The sequence below is a fragment of the Perognathus longimembris genome, chromosome 9 (genome assembly GCF_023159225.1).
Source record: "Perognathus longimembris pacificus isolate PPM17 chromosome 9, ASM2315922v1, whole genome shotgun sequence".
Lineage (NCBI taxonomy): Eukaryota > Metazoa > Chordata > Mammalia > Rodentia > Heteromyidae > Perognathus > Perognathus longimembris.
The window spans coordinates 53,417,358-53,439,750 of NC_063169.1; the positions used below are offsets into that span (position 1 = coordinate 53,417,358).

The following is a 22,393-nucleotide window of genomic DNA, read 5'->3' on the forward strand; positions in this document are numbered from 1 at the left end:
GGAGATGCTATCCTGATAAAGTCAGGCTTTGTGTTACCTGGTTTTTCCCTTAGAATTTGAGTTGCAACTCCTTTACAGTAAATTATATGGTGTATATCTTACTATGTCATTAATCTTGTCGACAAATCCTTTTGAACGAGAGTACATTTTAGTTAGTTATAGTTTGGTTTTGAGTATGAGAACTAACTTGTTCCATCCCATTTTTAAAAGTGTGTCAGTTCCCCTCTCCATCTCAACCAGACATGGAAAGCCCTGGTCTTAGCTCAACAACTGAATCTTTACTTACAGGGTAAGAGCATTTCTTGTACCACAGGCTACTTAACCTTCCTGTTTCTGTCTCCTATTCCTCTACCCACAAATTCCCTCTTGACAAACAATCCACTCCTCTGCCAACTTCTATGTTTGCTGTTCTGGTTCTTCTTTTTCCCACCCATGAGAAGTTAATAGTCTCACTTTTCATCACCTCTTCCTTTTCAAAAGGGTCTGCAGCTCATGTGGTGCCACAAAGCTTCTCCTAAAGCACCTGAGCAGTGAGAAGCCATTCCCCACAGCATGCCCCAGTCCCAACAGACACCATGCACAAAGGCCCAAAGACCACATGTTATAAATATTTACCTTCTGTGCTGTGTGCTTCTACCTTCTGTGCTGTTATTACCTCTCCAGACACCAGAGCATGTCCTTCGATCTTTGTGTACAGTTACAAAGTGGGATAATACCATGGTAGCTCTCAGTAATGTCTCCTCAGTGAAGTCACAGGGGCAGTTGTAAAAAGAGGCCCAGATTCATGCCAGATCAATTAAATCAGAATATCTGATTGAAAACAACTGTTGTAAGACAGGTATGGCCTCCCAGGCCTGTAATCCAGCTATAAACTCAGATGGCAGAGGCAAGAGAATCACAAGTCCCAGGACAGCCCATGCAAAGTTAGCCAGGACCTGTCTAACAAAACTATGTATTTTCTATCCAAACTTGCTGAATTTGTTTATTCATCCTAATCGTTTTACTCTGGGATTTTCTCTATATAAGATCACAACATCTGTATCAGTGCCAGTTTGACTTCTTCCTTTCCAATTTGGATGATTTGTATTTCTTCCTCTTGCCTAATTTCTCTGGTTAGGGCTTCCAAAACTGTGTTGAATAAAAGTGATGGAGTGGCCATCTTTGTCTTGGTCCAGACTTTTGAGAGGAAGCTTTCCCATTCTTTGATGGGTCCCTTCTCCTTCTCCTTCTCACCAGAAGTTTCTGTGACACCCACCCAAGCTTCCCAACAACTGTTGATGAGGACTGTTTCTGAACATTCATTCTATGGTTATGAGAAGTAGTCTAATAAACCAAATACATGATAAGCTATGCTTTGAGAGTTGTTTCCAGACAATGTTCTACTAATTATGCACATCAGTTTCACAGTCAATATACTCTGCATGGATGTCCAGTGTGATGAAATACTATAAACTCTCAGAGTGGCCAAGCAAACCTAGGGCAGTCACTATCCCAGCTCAAAAGACCCTGGACATGAGCAAGCAGATACATTTAACTTGGTGAGGAAGCAAATGGTGTGTGTATGTGTGTGTGTGTGTGTGTGTGTGTGTGCACATGAGCACACATGTGTGCACGCACACATGCTAGAGAGCACAAAAGCAGAGAAGCCCTTGAGAGATATGGTAGGCTTTGAGTATCTGAAATGAAAAGTTATATGGTATACCAAACATGTGCTTACAAAAAGTATGTACTGCACATATATCCATCTAACAATTATACATATGAAAGCAAAGCCATAAGGATCAGCATATCTGATATGAAAAACTAACCAGTTAGTAGCAAAAGAAATTATCCCTCTGACCTTGCCTCATCATATCTTAAAAACCATTATCACTATATTGTTCATGGTGATAGTAATCTCTAATATAATCATGCATGAGTACAATAGACTTAAAATTGGTACTCAGTGAGTACTGATTAAGAATAAGTAATATTGTTTACTTATAATTTCCAAAATAATTGTTTCAATATATTTAGAACCAGTTTTCAGATATAGTCCTCAAATGTAAACAGAATAAAATTGAGTAATTGAATTTGGACCTGAAGAGCTACAGGGTCATTCTTCACAGAGGGCAAAATAATGCCATTCAGCTGCCAGAAAAGAGAATTCCAAAAAATGAGATACATATGTACATTCATTAGTACAGATTTGAAAATACAATAAGGCTTGATGAGGACAGAAAACTCTAAAAGACAATTTTATGGTGACAGGGAATCATTTGGTTAATTCAAGCATTGCTTGTACAATTTGTATTTGCTACATGCTAATGAATTGATAGGCAACTTGTGTGAACAAAGAAGACCTAGGGCTGTGTCAAAATCTACTTTCTGCCTAATCTGTGTAACCAAAAGAACATCTTAGTGGTTTAGCACCCTCTGTCAGACAGGTACACACACACACACACACACACACACACACACACACACACACACACCTCAAGAGAGCATCTCACCACTAAGTGAGGAAACCACCTCTGAGACAGGGAACAGAGAGAGAAGGGGGAGGGGAGGAGTATCATAGTAACCAGCATACATGCTGACTGACCATACCTACCATTAAACAGAATAGGAAATGCAAGACAGGACATGAGCTATAGGAAAAGATGTCATCATCCTTTGGGGATCAGCTAAACGTATGAAGCATCGTGAGGATCCATTCTCAACAAATCAGCTAGTTTAATCCTTTAAAAAAATTTTATTCAGGGGCTGGGGATATAGCCTAGTGGCAAGAGTGCCTGCCTCGGATACACGAGGCCCTAGGTTCGATTCCCCAGCACCACATATACAGAAAACGGCCAGAAGCGGCGCTGTGGCTTAAGTGGCGGAGTGCTAGCCTTGAGCGGGAAGAAGCCAGGGACAGTGCTCAGGCCCTGAGTCCAAGGCCCAGGACTGGCCAAAAAAAAAAAAAAAAATTTTATTCAGATTGTGTCACTGTCATTCGATATGTTATTGTGTCTTCCTGATTCACATTGAATCCCTTCTGTCTTAGTTCTTCCAGGCTACTATAATAAGGTACCTCAGGGTAATAACAGAGTTCATAGAAATGTGTAGCTAGTAGTTTTGGAGTCCAGGAAGCTAAAAAAATCAGTAGATTCCTTTGCTGGTAAAAGCTTTCTCCTGTCTCCTAGATAGCCCCTTCTATGTGTTCTCACAAGGCAACTCCCCTCCATGTCCTTTAGAAGGGCTCTACTCCCATCAGTGAGGGCTCTTCCCTCTTCCCATAGCACTTGCACTACTTCCTGACAGAAGGGAGTTTACTTAGTGATTTTGTTTATTCTGTGTTTTCCCCTGGACTCCTATATCTCAGCCTCACAATGGCAGACACATTTTTCATGTTTTATTGGCTCTCAGAGCCCAGAACAAGGTCTGGCACATAGGAAACAATCAAAACCATATTGTAGGAATAAACAAATGCACCTACAATTGGACTGCAACCAAAACAAACAGGTTAAACCAGAGGGACAGACTCAAGTCACACAAGATAAGGATAATAAAGTGATAGTGCAAGAGAAATTGCCAGGTACTGGTGGCTCACGCCTGTAATCCTATCTACTCAGGAGGCTGAGACCTGAGGATCATGGTTCTAAGATAGCCTGAGTAAGGAAAGCCTGGAATTATAGCTCAAATTGTAGAAGTGGAATTGTAGCTCAAGTGATAAAGCACTAGCCTTCAGCAAAGAAGCTCAGAGACACCACTCAGGCCCTGAGTTCAAGCTCAAGGACTGAAACCAAACAAAAAGAGAGAGAGAAAATAATCTAGTGCATTACTAACCTCCTTCCAGTGCTAAGATTCTGATCCAAGCACCATATAGACATCCACATCTCACACACACACACACACACTCACACACACACACACACACACACACACACACACACACTCAGTGAAGTATATACCTTATTTACTTATCATCCCCCAACCACCTCAGAAGATACTTAGAAAATATGTTCAATGGACAAACACGTTTGAGAAATGCTGGTTGATTTCTCCCACCTGGATATTCACAGTGCACATTAGTATATGAAGCGTTTGAGAAATCCTGCTACTAAAAGAAGAGATATTTTGTTAACCTCTATGTTTCAACTGCACTAGATTATAATAGCCCCTAAGTCACATAATGTTTAATTGTATTTCAAAGACTAATGTTCCTTCCGTTGATCCTACTTTAATTAGCGCTGACCTAGATTTTTATAGAAATATCAATAGTAATATTATTTACATAATGCAGAAAGCACAGTAAGATGATATAAAATTTATATAATATTAGTATGCTCAATATTTGTACAGCAATATCAACAAGATCATTTTTTCTGGTCATAAAGAATAACTTTATTTTGCAAACAACATGCTAATGAAAAATGTTCTATTTTTCTGATTGCAAACACTGCAGATAAGCTGTCCCAAAAGTAAAGTAGCTCTGACTTCATCTTCTAAGATGGCCCCTTCTATATGGCCTCAGTGTGCAAGAGGCAAGGCAACCCTTTCCATGTCCTTTAGAAGGGCTCTACTTCCATCAGTGAGGGCTCTGCCCTCTTCCCATAGCACTTACACTACTTCCTGACAGAAGGTAGTTCGCTTTGTGATTTTGTCATAGAGGTTAATTTTGTTGTTGCTTGCTTTTCTATATAGTCACATGTCACAGCTCATCCACTGTTTGCTGCAGCATGTGCAAAGGCCCCTTACCTGGAATCAGGAGGTCAAAGGTCAGGCATCTGATTTCTTTCATAGTCGGGTTGGAAAAAAAAAATCTTAAACCATCCTGACAGCAATTCTCAACAAGATTCTACAGTTAGGAGCCAGGGCCTAAAGTGCCTGCTTCTCCTCATAGCTCCACAGTGTGGATACCATTTTGAAGTCAGGGCCTGATCTGGCATTCAGAAGCCAGCCTGGACTTCATGGTGGTTATGTCTTCTCTAGTTCGATCTATACCATGCTCAGGTTGCCCTAAGTATGCGAGTTGGCACTGAAAATAGAGAGAAATTGTTTCACATGAGAAGCATCACAGGTTTAACATGATGGTTCTAGAATGTTCTGGAAACTTCTTGGCATCCATCTTGGTTTCTTCCTCAGAGCTTTCTATGTGAACCAGGCTCAGGCATATGATCTCTGGGTACCCTTACATTCTGCACTGGATCCTCATGCAGGCTCCTTACCCAAAACTACGTGACAACCCCAAGAATTTTCCTACTACTAAGATTGTACTTAAAAATGATTTGCAAAAGAAACCCATATGATTTCATTTGATTCATTCCTTCTGTGAGTAACTTGATAATAGCATTCCTATTACACAAAACAGAAGATGTAATGAAGTGCAGAATGGGTAAGGTCACAGAGATAATAAACAGCTTTCACTTCTTTCCTTTGTAAAATGGTTTTAATTACTACAGAATACATCCTGGCTTTTATAATACAATACATCCTGGCTTTTACTTCCTCCCAGGACATAAGTGAACAGGGATGGTGTCACATTAATTACCACCACACATCACCTTGGTTTCAAATCTGACTTACATCCTAATATGTTGTCTGGTTAAAGTAACCTAACAACTCAGTCTCAGTAGGACTTGACGGGACCTGGGCATTGTGCCTGAGTGCTTTTCTCAAAGCTAGTGCTTCACCATCTTGAGCCACAGTGCCACTTCTGATTTTCTGGTGATTTGTTGAAGAGTCTCAGGACTTTCCTTCCCTGTTCTGGCTTTGGATTGCAACCCTCAAATCTCAGCCTCCTGAGTAGCTAGGATTATAGAGACAAGCCACCAGCACTCCGCTTAGTTACTATTTTTAATAACAATATAATTTATTCTATAATGTGGCTATACTACAGTAGATTCAACTACTTCTCTACCAAGTCCAGCTTTGGTCATCTGTTTCCTTTCTGAAAAACAAACAGAAAAATGACCACCACTTGGAGCTTAAGAAAACCCCAATGCCATGTTGGCACAGATACTGGAATAAAGGACTCCCAGGTATTTCTTGGTACTGAACAGGCTGTAGCCACAAGTCTGATGGCCTTGTGGTCCTTCTGAGGCCAGCAGATTAGGTGAAATCTGACCAGAGCATCTCGTGGGACTTAGAGTATTTCCTATCCATGATCAGCAACATCTTTTTCTTGCAGTATTTTGGCAAGTTTGTTCTTGTTCCCAGCCAGAATCAGGAAGTTCAGAAGCACATGAAAACAAACAATATGTTTAAAATGCTTCTCTCCAATTATCCAAAAAATAAAAAACAAGAAATTACTCCATAATGTTGGAATTCGGTTGGTATTATATCTTACTATGTACAATATTTGTTCTCATTAATAGGCCCATCTTTTCCTTCTTAAAGAAGGCTTCTTGTGGGAGGGATTTCCTTTAGCCATTTTTTCCCTTGAAGTATATTTAAGAATGAGAAGTGGCTGGACAGGTAATCACTACATTTTACAAAAATTCACAGACATTTCATGACCTGGACTGTTCTGTTCTCAAGGCAATTTTCAAATTATATTTTATTATTCCAAAGCATTACTGCAATTCTTAAAGTCAGAACAATATTTTTCCTAAAAAGAAATCCCTTCATCTCAATCATAATAGTTGGACCAATTGCAAGCAAATATTACCAGGGGGTGTATTTGAAATTGTACTTGTCACTTAAGATCTACTTATCATTCAAGTTCTACATATCAGCTATGTGTGATAACAATGACAACAACAACAAAAAAAAAACAACTCCCAATTCCTTCATTCTATGTGATTATCAAAGGGCTCTGCTTTTCTCTCACACCCTGGTCACTCACCTAAACCTACTGGACCCTTCAATCATTACTTCTCCTGCCCTCAGTAATATCTACCAGGAAACCATTTCTCTCTTGTAGGTTTTGCTTCTGTGACACACAAGCTCTGCTCTTCCTCTCACTACCACCTTGATAGCCTCTTCCTCCTCCAGGGGGACAATATGTGTTACTGTTACTTAAGGCTAGATGCTAATCCCTATTCACTTCTTCCCTGAATAAATTCATCTAGGGCCACAGCTTTCTTTAATTACATATATATATAGATATATATAGATATATAGATATATCCATCTCAAACATTTACTCCCTCATATCCAAATATCCCTCCACCCACAAGACATTTTGCTTTGATGTCTCTATAACAGACTCAATGTGGCCAAAGTTGAGGGCATAAACACCTTCCCCCAATCTAGATCCCTCTAGAATTGTCATCCAATGATGCAAACTAGAAATTAAATAACTACCCTTGATATTTTCCTCTCCCTCACTATATCATGACAATCTATTCATTTCTTTCCGCCTGCGTCACCCTTTTCTGTAGACTACAATCTTGTCTAATCTATTAAAGTGATCTCTCAACTAGGTTTTCTACCCTCTCCAGTTCATTCTTTATATTATACTCTATATTATTGGGATTTTTTTTCAAAAATCACATCTATTTTTCCATGGAAACCATCGTCTAGATTCCTGGCTTCCTTACTCTCTTGGGATAAAATCATTTTCCCCAGCCTATTCTACAAAGATCCAGATACCTCTTCAGCTTCATTTTGCATTCCACTCCATGCCACCCCCATTTCTGTGACATACAGCCTTAGTTATGGTCTCTCAGATATGGCATCCTCTGGCTATGAGATGTTTGGCTATGTCCTCCCTCTACTTGGATCACTGGGGTAACCATGTAATGTGTAATCCAAACTAGAATGTTTTGAGGATGAAGGAATGATTACTAGGCAACAAGCATAAGTCAGGACTTTCCAGAGCAAACTGAGATATATGTTCACTTTAAATGAACTCCTAATCATTCATCAGATCTCAAATCTAATGCTGCCTTCTCAGAATTAGCTCATAGCAATTTCCATGTCTTGGTGAACTCGTTAGAAATTTCCTTAGACAATAGACTTCTCTGTTGTTCCACTAATCGAAGTTGTAAGTTTGAGTTTATGCTTAGGATTGCCCTGTGCTACCCCTTCCAGAAGACTCCATGTTGCATGAGTCTAAAACAATGTGCCTCACACTGAACCTGCCTGCCACAAGACCTCATTGATCACATAAAGGGCATGGCATAACTTCTCTCTGAGAATCTCCTGTTTCTGTGGTTGGCACAACCAATTCTCCAGGATTGCAAGACCAGACATTATGTTCCACACCTCACTCTCCTTTACCCCCAATACTCAATTCCTCCCCATATGCAGTTTCTCAATATCCTCTTCGCCCACTTGCTCCTTCTCCTTATCCACTGCTCTTTCTTCTGATTCATCTCTTCATATTTTTTTTCAAAATTTATTTATTTTATATTCCCCAACATAGCTGGGATCACAGACATGCTCCATCATAACCAACTTCTGTTGAGATGGAGTCTCATGTACTTTTTTTTTTGTTTGCCAGAGATGGACTAAAACCACAGTCCTCCTGACCTCAGCCTCTTAAAAAGCTAAGATAACAGATACACACTCCTGAGCCCAGCAGCTATTAATTGACAAAGGGTCTCACAAACTATTCTGCTCAGAATGGCCTCAAACCATGATCCTTCTGTTCTCAAGTTCCCAAGTAGTTAGAATTATAGGCAGGAACCCAACATGACACCTGAGTTTTCTTGCATAGGGCTTACCCAGAGTACATGGTTTCTGGTAGCTCCTCAGGTCCGTCTCCCTCTCAGTCCTTGTAAGGCCTGGTTTTTATATTCTTTACATACCCTTACAGCTTCTTGGAATTCTCCTTAGTCAGTCCTGCTGTGTATTACTTAGTATCTTTTATATTTGACACCTGTGTCCCCAGTGATTGGAACTTATGTTTTTTTCTCCTTCTCCCTCTGAAACACTATCAAGCTGAAAAATGAGAAGACCCCTTGTTGTTTCCAGTCTGAGTTAAAACATGCCTTACCTGCTTTGGAAAATAAAGCACTGCTATTTTCACTTTTGTGATATTGTGAAGTACACATTTGCTCCCGAAAGGTAGCATGGTATTGCTTAGTAAGAATTCCTTTTTCTCTTATTTTAATACAAGGATCAAGATTTCTTTAAAAGAATTGAAAACTTAACTCCTCTGTACAATACCTTAATAATAACAATAAAACTACATTTAAGAATAGAAAACATTTTTTTTTTTGGCCAGTCCTGGGCCTTGAACTCAGGGCCTGAGCACTGTCCCTGGCTTCTTCCCGCTCAAGGATAGCACTCTGCCACTTGAGCCACAGCGCCGCTTCTGGCCGTTTTCTGTATATGTGGTGCTGGGGAATCGAACCTAGGGCCTCGTGTATCCGAGGCAGGCACTCTTGCCACTAGGCTATATCCCCAGCCCAGAAAACATTTTTACATGAAAGAAAACATTTTTGTTTCTTTTGCCAAAAGTAAGGTTTCTGGATAATGAACTCCTTACCTTCTCTCCTTCCTAGGGAGGAGGTAGCAAATTTCACAAGAAATGTACCCACTGCTGGAAACTATAACCGCTCTGTATATCACTTTGACAATAAATAAATAGTTATTCGGAAAAAAAAATAAAAGAAAAATAGAAGAGTGAAAACTGTTTGAAAAAAAAAAAAAGATCTCTCCCAATGACAGCCTAGGAGGAGCAAATATCTAGAGGAACAGACCAAGCAATAGAGAGAAGAAAAAACCCTCATTATCCAACTCAACACATTGTTAGTGACCACATGGGCCCAACTTCACTCATAAAAATAAAAACTGAAAAAGAAGAGCTGCATGCCAATCACTTGTACCTGCAATACAAGCTACTTGGACAGCTGAGAACAAAAGGATCACAATGGAAGGCCATCCCAAGCAGAAAAGTTCACAAGACTCTTTTCAACTCATAGCAGGCACCGTGGTGCATACACATCATCCCAATGAACATTGGAAGGCCAGAATTGGGAGGATCATGGTCCAAGTCCAGCTCAGACAGAAAAGTCCTTGGGACACCATTCCCATAGAGAAAAGATGAAAGTTGGACACAGTGGCTAGTGACAATGGGAAATCTACAGCAAGTGAATTATGATGCAAGCTCATGACAGACCAGAAACTAAACTCTACACCAAAAATAACAAGTGAAAACCACTAGAGGTAGATTGCCAGTATAACAGATGCAAGGCCCTGAGATCAAACACCCAGAAACAAAGCAGAGCTGAAGAGAAGGAAAAGGAATGAGGGGAAGGAAGGGAGGGGAAGGGAAAGAAAGAGAAAGGAAGGGGAAGGGAAGAAAGGGGAGAGAGGGGAAAGAAAGGGAATGGAAAGGAAGGAAAACAGAATGGGGAGGAGAGAGAACAAAGAAGGAGGGGGAAGGGAAAAGGAAAGGAAGAGAAGAGAAGAGAAGAGAAGAGAAGAGAAGAGAAGAGAAGAGAAGAGAAGAGAAGAGAAGTGAAGGAAAGGGGAGTACAGGAAAAGGAAAGCAGAGAAGGGAAAATAGAAGGTCCGTGTTTCTCCACAGGGGGAACTTGTATCTATTAACCACACCAGCTCTCTCATGTAAGATCACAGAACTCGGGACAATCATCTTGGCTTGGTTATCTACACTGGCTGCTTGCACTCTCCCATAGTCTATGGAGCCACTAAATTGCACAACCCTCCTCCCCTCCGGTAGGCCTAGATAAACATCCTTAGGAGAAATCATTCTCTGAACTAATTCTAAGAGTAGTCATCTAAAATAAACAAAGCCTGCAGCTGAGACATAGCCATGTGGTAATAGTTTGTGTCTGAGATTTGGGGATCTGGTTGTGTGTGTCTTCATTTGTTAAAAAGTGGCAACGCCATGAATCAATAATGTACTCAGAAAGCTTAAAGGAATACCTTTCACCAGAGCTGCACATTCCCCACCATATTTGGGTGGCTTGTGTTCTCACACTACCACATCCTGTCTTCCCTGTTCATTGGAGAAGTCCTCTCTCTATCTCCCTCCCTCTCTCTTCCTCTCTCTGTCTCTCTGTCTCCCTGCCTGTTTCTCTGTCTGTCTGTCTGTCTCTCTCTCTCTCTCTCTCTCTTTCTCTCTCTGAATCTACCATGCTCCCTGAAACCTGTGTTTATAAAGAGATTCATCATTTCTTCATTTTTCTCAGCTGCACTAGGGGCACAGTAGCTACTGCTCCGTCCCTTTCTTGGGCTTTCTCCCCTTCCTGAAGTGACCTTGACAAACCATGCCTGGGGCCTCAGTCTGGTTCTCTTCATATGGCCCATGTTTCAGCCACTGTAAGTTGTCATCACTGTCAGAGCCTCCACCCTTTGTCGCCAGTTACATAAGAGGCCACATAAACGTCTACTCCTTAGCACAAGCTTCCACTAAACAGACACTGCGTGATGGCCAAGTGGGCAAGAGGTTCATCCGGAGCCACGTCCTCTGGGAGGGAAAAGGGCTGGAACCTGGTTTTGGCTCCAGGAGTGACTTAGCTCAGTTCTCTGTCTGCATCCACAGCCTTCAGTACCAAGGACGACATGTTATGTTTTCAGCCTGAAGAAGCAAAAGAGCAACGCTCTTTTCAAAATAAGAATTCCCTTGCTGTTTATTTCCTTCTGGAACACAATGAGAACAGACCGAGGACATGACTGGGAGCTGTCAACGCTTCCTTTCAGCTTGCACCGCACCTTTCCTTTGCCAGGAAAAAAAAAATAGCTGCTGAAGTTAAACAAGGACTTAATGAATAGTCAAAATAATTGTTTAGCTTGGATATAAGGTCTTTGGTAAACAGATGATTGCCCGAGACTATGGGCCAGTAAAAGCAGCTCCGCAGGACACCACTCATTCTGTCCTTAGGCCAGCAGCCCAGTGGCCTCTGTTCCTCCAGGGCCTTCCTACTGAGTCTTTCTCTTCTCACTAGCATATTGAAGGGATTTAGCATCAGAAGAGGCTCTAGAAGCCCGGAAAAGGAAAGGGAACTTTGTATAGTAGAACTATGTGAGCAAAGAGCCCAATGGTCAATGCCTATAATCCTAGCATCTCAGGCTGAGATAGGAGGGTCCCTGTTCAAAGTCAGCCCAGCTCAGCCCATGGGACTCCTATCGCCAGTTAACCAGCAGAAAGCCAGAAATGAAGGTATGGCTTCTTATATGGGGGCACTATCCTTGAGTGAAAAAGCAGTCACACACACACATACACACTCATATGAAAAGAAATATGTGTATTTATACATATATGTATATGTATACACAAATGTATATATGAAAATAAATATTGCTTAAAGCATCCATTTGACTGCATTAGTGCTTCAATTAAATAGAATGTTCACAACATGGAATGTTCAAGTTTTTTAACTAATGTTTTCCAGTTATAATAGTTTATCATTTCTTGTACTGTTCTCATGATGAAAACTGCTAAAATGCTTTTCTTGCCTCCTTCACTACTAGTATTTTATTACAGGATTCTATCTCCTTGTGACAGACAAGAAGTTGTTTGGGTTTGTCTTGTTACTGCTCTGGGGCTGGACCCCAAAGCCTGTTCAGCCTAAGCAAGCTCTCGACCAAGGGCCTCCATCAATGGCCCTTCACCCCATATTTCTTGAAAACAGTTATTTACAACCCCTAATGGTCATCTGAAATGTATGACTAATCCAACTGTAAGCTCCTATTATAGTTACAGACATCATAAGGCCCTGAAACTTCTGTTTATGATTTGTTATTTGTTGCTGCTGTTGATTTATTTTGTTTATTTAGGTATCTTGGCCATGTGCCTGTTTTATCATTTTTCTCTTTTTTCTCCAAGGTGGAGTACACTGTAAAAAAATTCTGCTTAACTGAGAACTGGACTAAATTAATTATCAACAAATTTCTGTTCTACTGAATAGTATTTCTAGTGATTGCCTTCTAGTTCTGGCTTGAAAGTAATAGATGTGCTGCTGATCCAGAATTATCTTTTTCATACAACCCATTTCAACTCAAGTGCCCTTTGAATAAGGAATGTCTATTTGACTAAATCTTAAATTTGTCAGGGCAATAAATTCCCCTTGTATTCAGCTTTCAGGAATCATAAGGGCTGTGTAGTTGATTGATTGGAAAATAGCAATCAGAGGATACTTTGGGATAAGGAAAAAGTTTCACTTATACAGATATTTATACAGGAGTTGGAGGCATGGCTCAGGTGGTAGAGTAAATTCATCAGTTACTGAGTTCAAGTCCCAGTCTCAGACAAAAGAAAGTGTGTATGCAATTTTTAATGTTGATAATGCTGATGATGCTGATAATTATATACAAGGTCTCCCTTTACTGGCTCTTTGAATTCAAACAAATTATTACATTTCCATTGGCTTTAAGTTCTTCAACTATAAAATGATATAGTAATAATAATAGTAATAATGAAATATATACTATAGGTTATGAAATAATTATATATAATAATGTGTGTGCAATGTTTAGCACAAGATAAATAATCAATAAATGTTTAATCATATTCGTTTCACACGAACTTCCTTGCAACAGCCCTAGTAGGGTTGCTATAATGATGTAAGTTAAATATTAGAAAACTAGTCTTCAAGGTGGTTTGTCCATAGTTAACCAATATGGCAAAAAGCTGACCCTTTCAGTGTAAGAGTCCCCTGAGTGCTAGTGTGTTACCCTCCCTTTTCCTTTCCCCTGTGCAGTGCCGTTTCTCTACTTTGCTTACGTGATCGTGGTCTTTCACAGTCTCAGGTAGACAAGTCCTGTGAAAGGATTCAAAACCTACGTCAATATAGCACAGACATTTCTGGAAAAGAAATGGTGCCCTCATAATGATAGAGTCAAGTGTAAATCTTTAGTAATGCTAGTAGAGAAATACTAACAAAGAAGGAAATTCCAGATGGCAAGCCTGAACACTCTGGGGAAAGCCCAAAGAATTTTAGTGGCAGGTCAACAAATCCACTAGGCAAGACACTGTTTTAGACCAAATGCCCACAGTCTCAAATATGCACAGCTTTTTAAACTATATGTCTATCCTAGCTCCACCATAAAATATGAACGTATTTATTATCAACTCTGCATTTGTTTTATCATGCTATATTTTCTCAATGGATATTAAAAGTACAAGTTCTATCATGCACCGAAGGAGGGAGGGTCCTTAAATTTTGTTTCATTGTAGGTTTGGTTCAGTTTGAAAGCCAGGTCTGCACACTCCATAAAATGAGGCATGGCATGTTATGGAAACGATTGTTATATCACTGTTGTAACTACTTTCAACGTGCTATGTGTAACCGTAGCTTCTATTATTGATGATCTTCTTGTATCCCCTTCCTGTGGTTGTACCTGCACTATCTCTGTATCTTAACTGAGTACACTGGAAACCATGTATACTGGTATTAGAACTAGGAAACTGAAAGGGAATACCAATATTGAGAGACACAGGGTAAAAAAAAGACAAACAACTACAAAAGCAATACTTGCAAAACTGTTTGGTGTAAATGAACTGAACAACTCATGGGGGGGAGGGGGAATGAGGGAGGAGGTAACAAACAGTACAAGAAATGTATCCAATGCCTAATGTATAAAACTGTAACCTCTCTGTACATCAGTTTGTCGATAAAAAATTTTTAAAAAATAAAAAAATGAGGCATGGCAGAATGGCAATCATCAAGAACATAATAGACAGTAGCAAGTATTCAGAGGAAAAAGAGGCAGTAATTTAATATAACTTCAAAATGCAGTATGGAGCTCCACCAAAAAAACTAAAACTTCGGCTGGAGATATGGCCTAGTGGCTAGGAGTGCCTGCCTCGTATTCATGAGGCCCTGGGTTCAATTCCCCAGCACCACATATACAGAAAATGGCCAGAAGTGGCGCTGTGGCTCAAGTGGCAGAGTGCTAGCCTTGAGCAAAAAGAAGCCAGGGACAGTGCTCAGGCCCTGAGTCTAAGCCCCAGGACTGGCAAAAAAAAAAAAAAAAAATCACATACTGGCAATAAAGGAATCAAACAGAATCTCAAAAAAAAAAAAAACTAAAAATTCAACTATCATACAATCCACCAATACTACTCTTGTGCATTTATCTAAAAGAATGTAAAACAGAATACAATGGAGACATTTGCACACTGATATTCCCTGCAGCACTATTCACAATAGCCAAACTATGGAATCAATCTCTGTGTCCTACAAATAATGACCAGATTAACAAAATGTTGTCGTTATACACAATGGAGTACTATTTAGTCATAGCAAAGAATTAAATTGTATTATTTGCAGCTAATTGGTGAGATTATATTAAGCAAAGTAAGCCAGGTTCCACAGGACAAAGATCAAGTGTTTTCAATCATTTGGAAGCTAGATCTAAGAGAAAACCACATGTGTGTACAGATGTGTATGACCATACTTACATATAAAGTGAGGATATGTATGAAATAATAGGACTGCCTACAGGGACTAGGGGAAAAGAGAAGAAAACAGAATAATAGAAGATGAATAATATTGAAATACATCGCATCTATGCATGCAAATGGCATAATGAAACTCCTTGAAAGCTGTTGAATAATAGGGAGAGTGGGGAATGGGGAAGGAGAGAGGACTAATCTGATTAAGCTATATGTATGTGTAAAATACCATGGAAAAAAACTACTTTGAACAATTAATACACGTTTTTATAAAAATAAAAAAAAGAAATGACAAGAATGTAAAGCAGGCCCTGTTTAGGGGTAGGTAGGAGTGGGCAGGGTGGAAAGAGAGAGTGAAGGAGGGAAAAATATGGTTGAAGTAATTTATATTCATATATAAAAATAAAACACTGAAATTGTTTGAAGAAGTAAGGGGTGAGTAAAGGAGAGCCGTGGTGGAGGGGGTGAGCTGGATCTGGCACATTGTGACCCTGTGTGGAAAGGTCACAATGAAACTCGCCTGTCCATTTAATATATGCAAATACAAACGCTTTCAGAAAGATAAGATGGGAAATATTGAGAGAGGTCTCTGCCTATGAAATCTAAGCCCCCAGACTTAACACTCATTCTACTCACCATAAACTTAAACTACAAACTGTCAGCTCAGGAAACTCAAGGAAAGTTCAGCAGATTTTTGCTAAGTGCCTTTTAGCAGCCTGACCCCTTTTCTGAGACTAGAGTGCAAGTAGCAGTCTTTCAGCTATTCTTCCCTAGGCTGCTATTTTCTCACTTATAAAATAAGGAGAATAAAAGTAGCTCTCCTTACTGGACTGTGATCATCCAATGGGGGGGGGGGGAACAAGACAATATCCTCACTGTGATGTGTTTGAAAGTGCTTTGTAAACTCCAGAGCATTATACAGATACTGTGTTTGAGGCATCTATGAGGAAGATAGCACTCAACTCTTCTGGACACTTTGCTTCCACCACTGACCACCCAACCCATGAGCTTATCAAAAGCTAACAGCATTCCCTTATATACTCTGTTTGTATGTATGTAGGGATTGAATTCAAGGCCTTGAGCTTGCTTAGCAAACACTCTACCACTTGAGCCATGTCCCCAATCAAGTCCTTTTGCTTCCAGTTTGTTTTCCCAAACAGGACATGATCCTCTTATCTCTGCCTCATGAGTAGCTGGGATAACAGGCATGTGCCACCACTGTTTGGCGTGTGTTTTGAGATCATTTGCTACCTTTTGTCCAAGCTGGCTTCAAACTGTGACTCCTATCTCACCTGAGTAGCTGGAATTACAGATGTGCACAGCCATGTCGAGGCGTTCATATTTTAAGTGTACTCTTCTATCACTTCCTTCCTCCTCTCATTTTGCTTAATCTCTTTTATTATCCTCTTGTCTCCTTTTATTTCAAAACTTGTATCATTCTTTAATATCAATACCAGAATAAAAACAGCAAGTTACATCAAGCATAAGAAATAAGGTACCAACATAAAATTCAAAGCAGAGAATACTTCAAGAGCTAGCAGCTTGTGTTTTATCATTTCAAGAACACTGGAGACCCTCTCTTGGGGGGCATTTTGAGCATTGGGGGGGCATTTTGAGCATGGGGGGCATTTTGAGCATGGGCTACAATGGATGAGATCACATCCAGGCCTATTAGCCTCAAGGGTTAGGAAAGGAGACAGAAACGCTGTCCCTCCTGCTCCTAGATTGAGGTCCCAGTGTTAGCATAAGTGTGAGAGAAAGTGGTTTATGGGCAGATTTCACTGATCCTCTCATTGATACCCCTGGAATGGAAGGCCTCCCTGATTAAGCATTTCTACCTCTCACCAGTATAATTGCTAGGATATGGAATAACTGATGGCTCTGGTCTTCTACTCTTCACCAGCAGAGAGCAAGCCCTTGGAGTCCATCATGTACCCATCAGCACAGAAAGCATGATGGAGAAATGCAAGTCACGTGGTGTGTACAGTCCCCGCTTCACAGTTCCAAAGAGTGTGAACCAGTACTGGGTACCAGGCAACCAGGGATATTTTCCAGATTCTGACCATGGCACTTTAAAATATGCCATTTACAAATGAGGCAGCTGAGGTGGAGAGAAGTTAGACTCTCAAGATCACATGGGGACTTGGTCACTGGTGGCTCAGGCCTGTCATTGTAACTACTCAGGAGGCTGAGGATCATGGTTCAAAGCCAGTCCAGGCAATAAAGTCTGTGAGACTCTTATCTTCAATTAAGCACCAGAAAACCAGACATGGTGCTGTGGCTCAAAGTGGTAGAGTGCTGTGCTTTAGCAAAAGAGCTCAGGGACAGCATCCAGGTCCTGAGTTCAAGGTCCACAACTGACCCAGAAAGGGGGCGGGAAGGGGTTGAAGCCTGGTGTCTCCAAAACTATCTTATTTTAAAGACCACCCTCTTTCCCACTCTACTTTACCTTATTTTAATTGGGAAGACAGGACATTCACATGAAAAAGTAAAATGAACACTGCCATTAAAGGAAGCCTGCAAAGAAATGAGTACCAAAAGGTCTCCCATAGTGCAGTGGAATCTTCTCTGAAGTCAGCTTAGTTCTACATACCCCAGACCCTCAGCCACCTTTGTACCTATGGTAGCCTGAGGGGAAGGAAGTGGACAGGCCAGTCCAAAACACATTGTGCTGGAAGCCAGAGCCAGGGAAGAACAAAAGCTATAACCCCAACAGGCCATTTGATCTCCTAGCCCCAGATACTGCATCTTTAAGGCCCTGACAAGTAATTTTTTAAGACTGAAGACATAATTTGCTGTCACTTTCACAGATCAGGCCAATACAAGAAAGCAATCATTCATTTGTTAGAGAATTGCTAGGTGCATTGCCCTCAGCATGAATTAAACATCCCTTCCTATCTCTCTCTTAGGTGAAAGGGAGTTAGTATCTAAGCCACACCTGGTGTGGGTTCTGTGAGCATAACTGGTTATAGAGGATTTACAGAGGAAAAGTGAGTCCACTTGGCAATGTCTTCAAACATTTGTCTGGCTTTTCTGTTTTCTAGGAGATGTACGACTAAGGGGTCAGACTGGGGTTCCTGCCGAACGCCGTGGCTCCTACCCATTCATTGACTTCCGCCTACTTAACAGTGAGTAATCAAGTGGACCTAGGAAGGAACAAACGTTGCTGGTTTTTTTCTTCACAAAGGAAAAATCCTCACTTCCCTTTCAACTTCAAAACCTCCTGAGGTCTATCTTCCTTCCTCCATGTCTGTCCCCCTAACTGGAAGTGAACCCTTTGTCTTTGGATTTCCACCCTGGTAAAGTAATTTCCAGTGACAGGCCAGGCTTCACCTCTCCAAGCTGCAGGAAGGCCAACTTCAAAATTGTGAACAATGTACACAAGGAAGGTAGTCTTTTCATTTTCTAGCATCTGGTCTCTATGTGCAGCTTGGACTATACTAGAAGAGATTATATTTTATTGTTAGAACTTTACAGGGGGTGCTATTTACAGTTATTTACATTTGTTTTCTTTTTCTTTTTCTTTTATTTTTTGTCAGTCATGGGGCTTAAACTCAGGGCCACAGCTGCCGTTGCTATATCCCCATTGTCTTATTCCCACTTGTCTAACCCAAGACCTTGAGGTGTGTTCTTGCCATCCTGATAAAACTCAGACATGGTGAAGTTTGCTGTCTGCACCTGCAGCTTTCTCCCTGTATTCTGAACGAACACATTGTTTTTCCTTCCCCGTTCCATTACTACTCATTTGAAATTTTGCTCACACTTGGATTCACCTTTTTTTTTTTCAACCTCAAGTTCCTTTGGAAACCCCAGCCAATAACCAGTCATCATTTCCAATTTCGTATCTTCTCTCCTAATCATCTTTCACCTTAGACTTGTGGTAAGCGGGGGAGGGGGAAGAGATCAATTTCACCATTCAAGGCAAGGTTTTCAGTGTTTGGTTCTCCTATCATAACTCATCTATCAATTTCAAAGTGCTGGATTGCCTCCACAGAGTATTACTTTTCTTTGACATAAACAAGCTCAGCTCCAGGGGTAATCTGATTTACCTCGACCTCTGGAAATTACTAGGAGAAATTAGAACTTGCTATTGCTGATCTTTAGATCCTTCAAAGACCAATGGGAGATGGATATGTTTGTATTTTCCTGGACTATTAACCTCTCCTATCAGTGTGCAGTGTCTGGTTTGTTTGGTTTGGTTTGGTTTTTAGCTCTTTTAGAGATACAGAAACTTGGAGTAACTCTTTCTGTACAACAGACAAATTACCCCTCTCACACTCCCTGAGAAATACTTTTTAGGATTGAGAACTGAGCCGTTAGCTATTGGACACATCTTGGGGGAGTCTCTTTTCCCTTACCTGTCAGTAGGACCCCAAATAGGCTGTTTTTAACTTCTTGAAAATCACACCTTTGCTTGTCTTAACTGTATGAATTTTAGGTCCCAGGCAGTTCTATCAAGCAGGGCAGAGATAAACAAACGTGTCCAATTCACTATAGGACAGAACTTTCCAGTGACATCACATTCTGAAAGCCAGAAAATTCCCCTCTCAATAGTAGAAAAGGATGTTATTTTGTGGTTTCCAACGTAAGCCATGAGAAAACTAGGAAAATGGGAAACACATACACATATCTTTATAATTCCAATGTTCTACAAAATGGTCTTTGCGAGTGTGACTGGGGAATATTTAATTGTCTACATCACAGGCACCTGGATATAAAAATGCACGTAGGTGTTGTTTTTTTATTAATGGTAATTTGCTTCTTTTATTTCTTAATCTGAAACAAGTATAAATATGTATATATATTTAAAGAGAAATTGATTGCAAGAAATATTTCATTGACATAGCAGTCACTATATAAAAGATCACCTGTGAGTAGCTACTACCCTGCCACCCCTCTGCTGGGAGACTCCTGGTACCTTCGTTCTGCCCAGTTTCCTTCCCTGGCCCTACAGGTTGTGTGTCCTCCATTCCTATTCCTCCCTACCCGTGGTCGTGAGCCTTCCTCACTGAGTGACAGTGTTCATCACCCACCCGATGTGTCCTTTCCATTCTTTTCAGCATTCTATTGTGGAAAACTCATCTGCTCTTGTCCCTTTACACACAACATATATGAAGGGGATAGTCATTTACCTTCATTGTATTTTGCTTTATATGTGGTTTCCACCTTTTTCAAATGTGTAAATAAGCTACCAGATGCCAAATGATCCCTTTATAGTTCCTAGCCACTCCGTAACTATATAGTTAACATCCCAGTTAAAGACACTAAAGAGTCTCCTCTAAAAGATTGTGTTAAATAGGTCTAAATGAAAATCATCCACTGGCCACCTTTAAATGGACATCACAGAAAGGGCTGAAAGCCTGATTTTTCCCTTATTTATATTCTCCCCCACCCCTCTCAATAATACCTACATACATGCTGTCTAGTTAAAACTAAACCCCTAACATGATTATGATTGTCCTCCAGTTTCCTAACTTAGCAATTACAGCAGCTGGTAACCATGTAGCACTAGGTATGTGGACAGATGTAGCGATAAGGATGTAGACATTGTCACAAAAACTATATTATGTATGGCATAGCTCCTGCTGCTATTTCATAAGTCTACCATCCACTAATTCTTTTTAATCTCATTCATGTCCTTGTTGAGACTTGCCTGCGTGTTAATATGTTCTTTCTGTCTAAAGAGAAACATATTAGAATATTTGGGAATCTAATACATGTGTTTTTTTAGCTAACTGGTTCCAACTCAACAAGGAAAGCCTCAAACTAGCATAAAGCAGCTCTTTATGTCATTAACTTTAATTCTGAGTCCATTTCTTCCACAGATGGTCATAGACCAAAGCTTCATTTTTTTTCTTAAATGTTTGCAGTTTGCTTCGTTCTCTCTCTCTCTCTCTCTCTCTCTCTCTCTCTCTCTCTCTCTCTCTCTCTCTCTCTCGGTAGAATCTGATCTACAACTTTAAAAAAATAAGATTTATAGGAAAGAATAAATTAATCTAGCATCTATTCCCTGGTTGACCATTTGTGCAGCCTTCCTTCTGAAATGCCTAGTCAAATCTACACAACTTCTCTTCCCTATGCACAACACCCCTGCCTGTTCCCTTTCTACTGCACACTTCAGAATTGGCTTCAAATCACTGGAACATGCATAAGGAAAATTGGGTTAAATAGTAAAAGTCATTGCATTGTTCTATTGTTCCCCTCAGACATAGTCCCCAACTGTCTCAACAGACAAGGGACAACATGATTCATACCTAGAATAATTTATCTTTTCTCAGAGCCATGTTTCTACATACTAAAACAGATCATTAAAGCCAGACTCTGATGGCTCACACCTGTAATCCTAGCTACTAAGGAGGCTGAGATCTGAGGATCCATGTTGAAACTCAGCACCAGCAGACAAATCTGAAAGACTCTTATCTCCTAATTAACCATGCAAAAGCTGAAAGTGAAAGAATGGCTCGTGTACTAAAATACTACAGGAGCAAAAAGGCTAAGTGACATCATAAGACCCTGAGTTCAAGGCCCACTACCAACACACACACACACACACACACACACACACACACACACACACACACACACACACACCAGATAACTAGAATGCAAGTAGGCAATTTATAGCCCATTTACCAAATCTGCTCCCCTTCCTCTGCCTGATTTGGATCAAAAAGTCTATTGGACAATGCTGTCATACAGATTTCTTTTCCTGTCTGCCATCTAGGGCTACTTTCACATTATGATAACACAGGAGTTGCAACAACAAAAAAAGTCTAGTCACAAAGCCCAAGTATCTAGTCCATAGCCCTTCATTACAAGAGGTTGCCAACCCCTGAGTTAAAAGATCTTAAAAAATTGAGAACTGTCTTTTGACATTCAATCCAGTCTATTTCCCTTTGTTAATGACTTTTTTTCTTTTGAATTTCAAGTACCATTACTTTACTTTCAAGAATGTACTTAACACCAAAGTATGGAAGTAAAACAGAATATGAATCTCCCTATTCAACTAGATTTAAAATTCCAATTTGAAATTATAATTTCTAATTGCAGAAATAGTCTTCTTCTAGGAGAGGGGCGTGTGTGTGTGTGTGTGTGTGTGTGTGTGTGTGTGTG

The 22,393-nt window shown here is 40.3% G+C and overlaps 1 protein-coding gene across 3 annotated transcripts in view; it reads left to right on the forward strand.

The window, feature by feature from the left end:
* Pde7b (phosphodiesterase 7B) overlaps nt 1-22,393 on the forward strand; it is a 295,006-nt gene that overhangs the window by 208,001 nt on the left and 64,612 nt on the right. For all 3 annotated transcript variants that reach the window (XM_048354139.1, XM_048354141.1, XM_048354140.1), the window contains one exon: nt 18,325-18,408. In XM_048354139.1, coding sequence (XP_048210096.1) covers nt 18,325-18,408 — 84 coding nt within the window. The remainder of the gene's footprint in view (nt 1-18,324; nt 18,409-22,393) is intronic.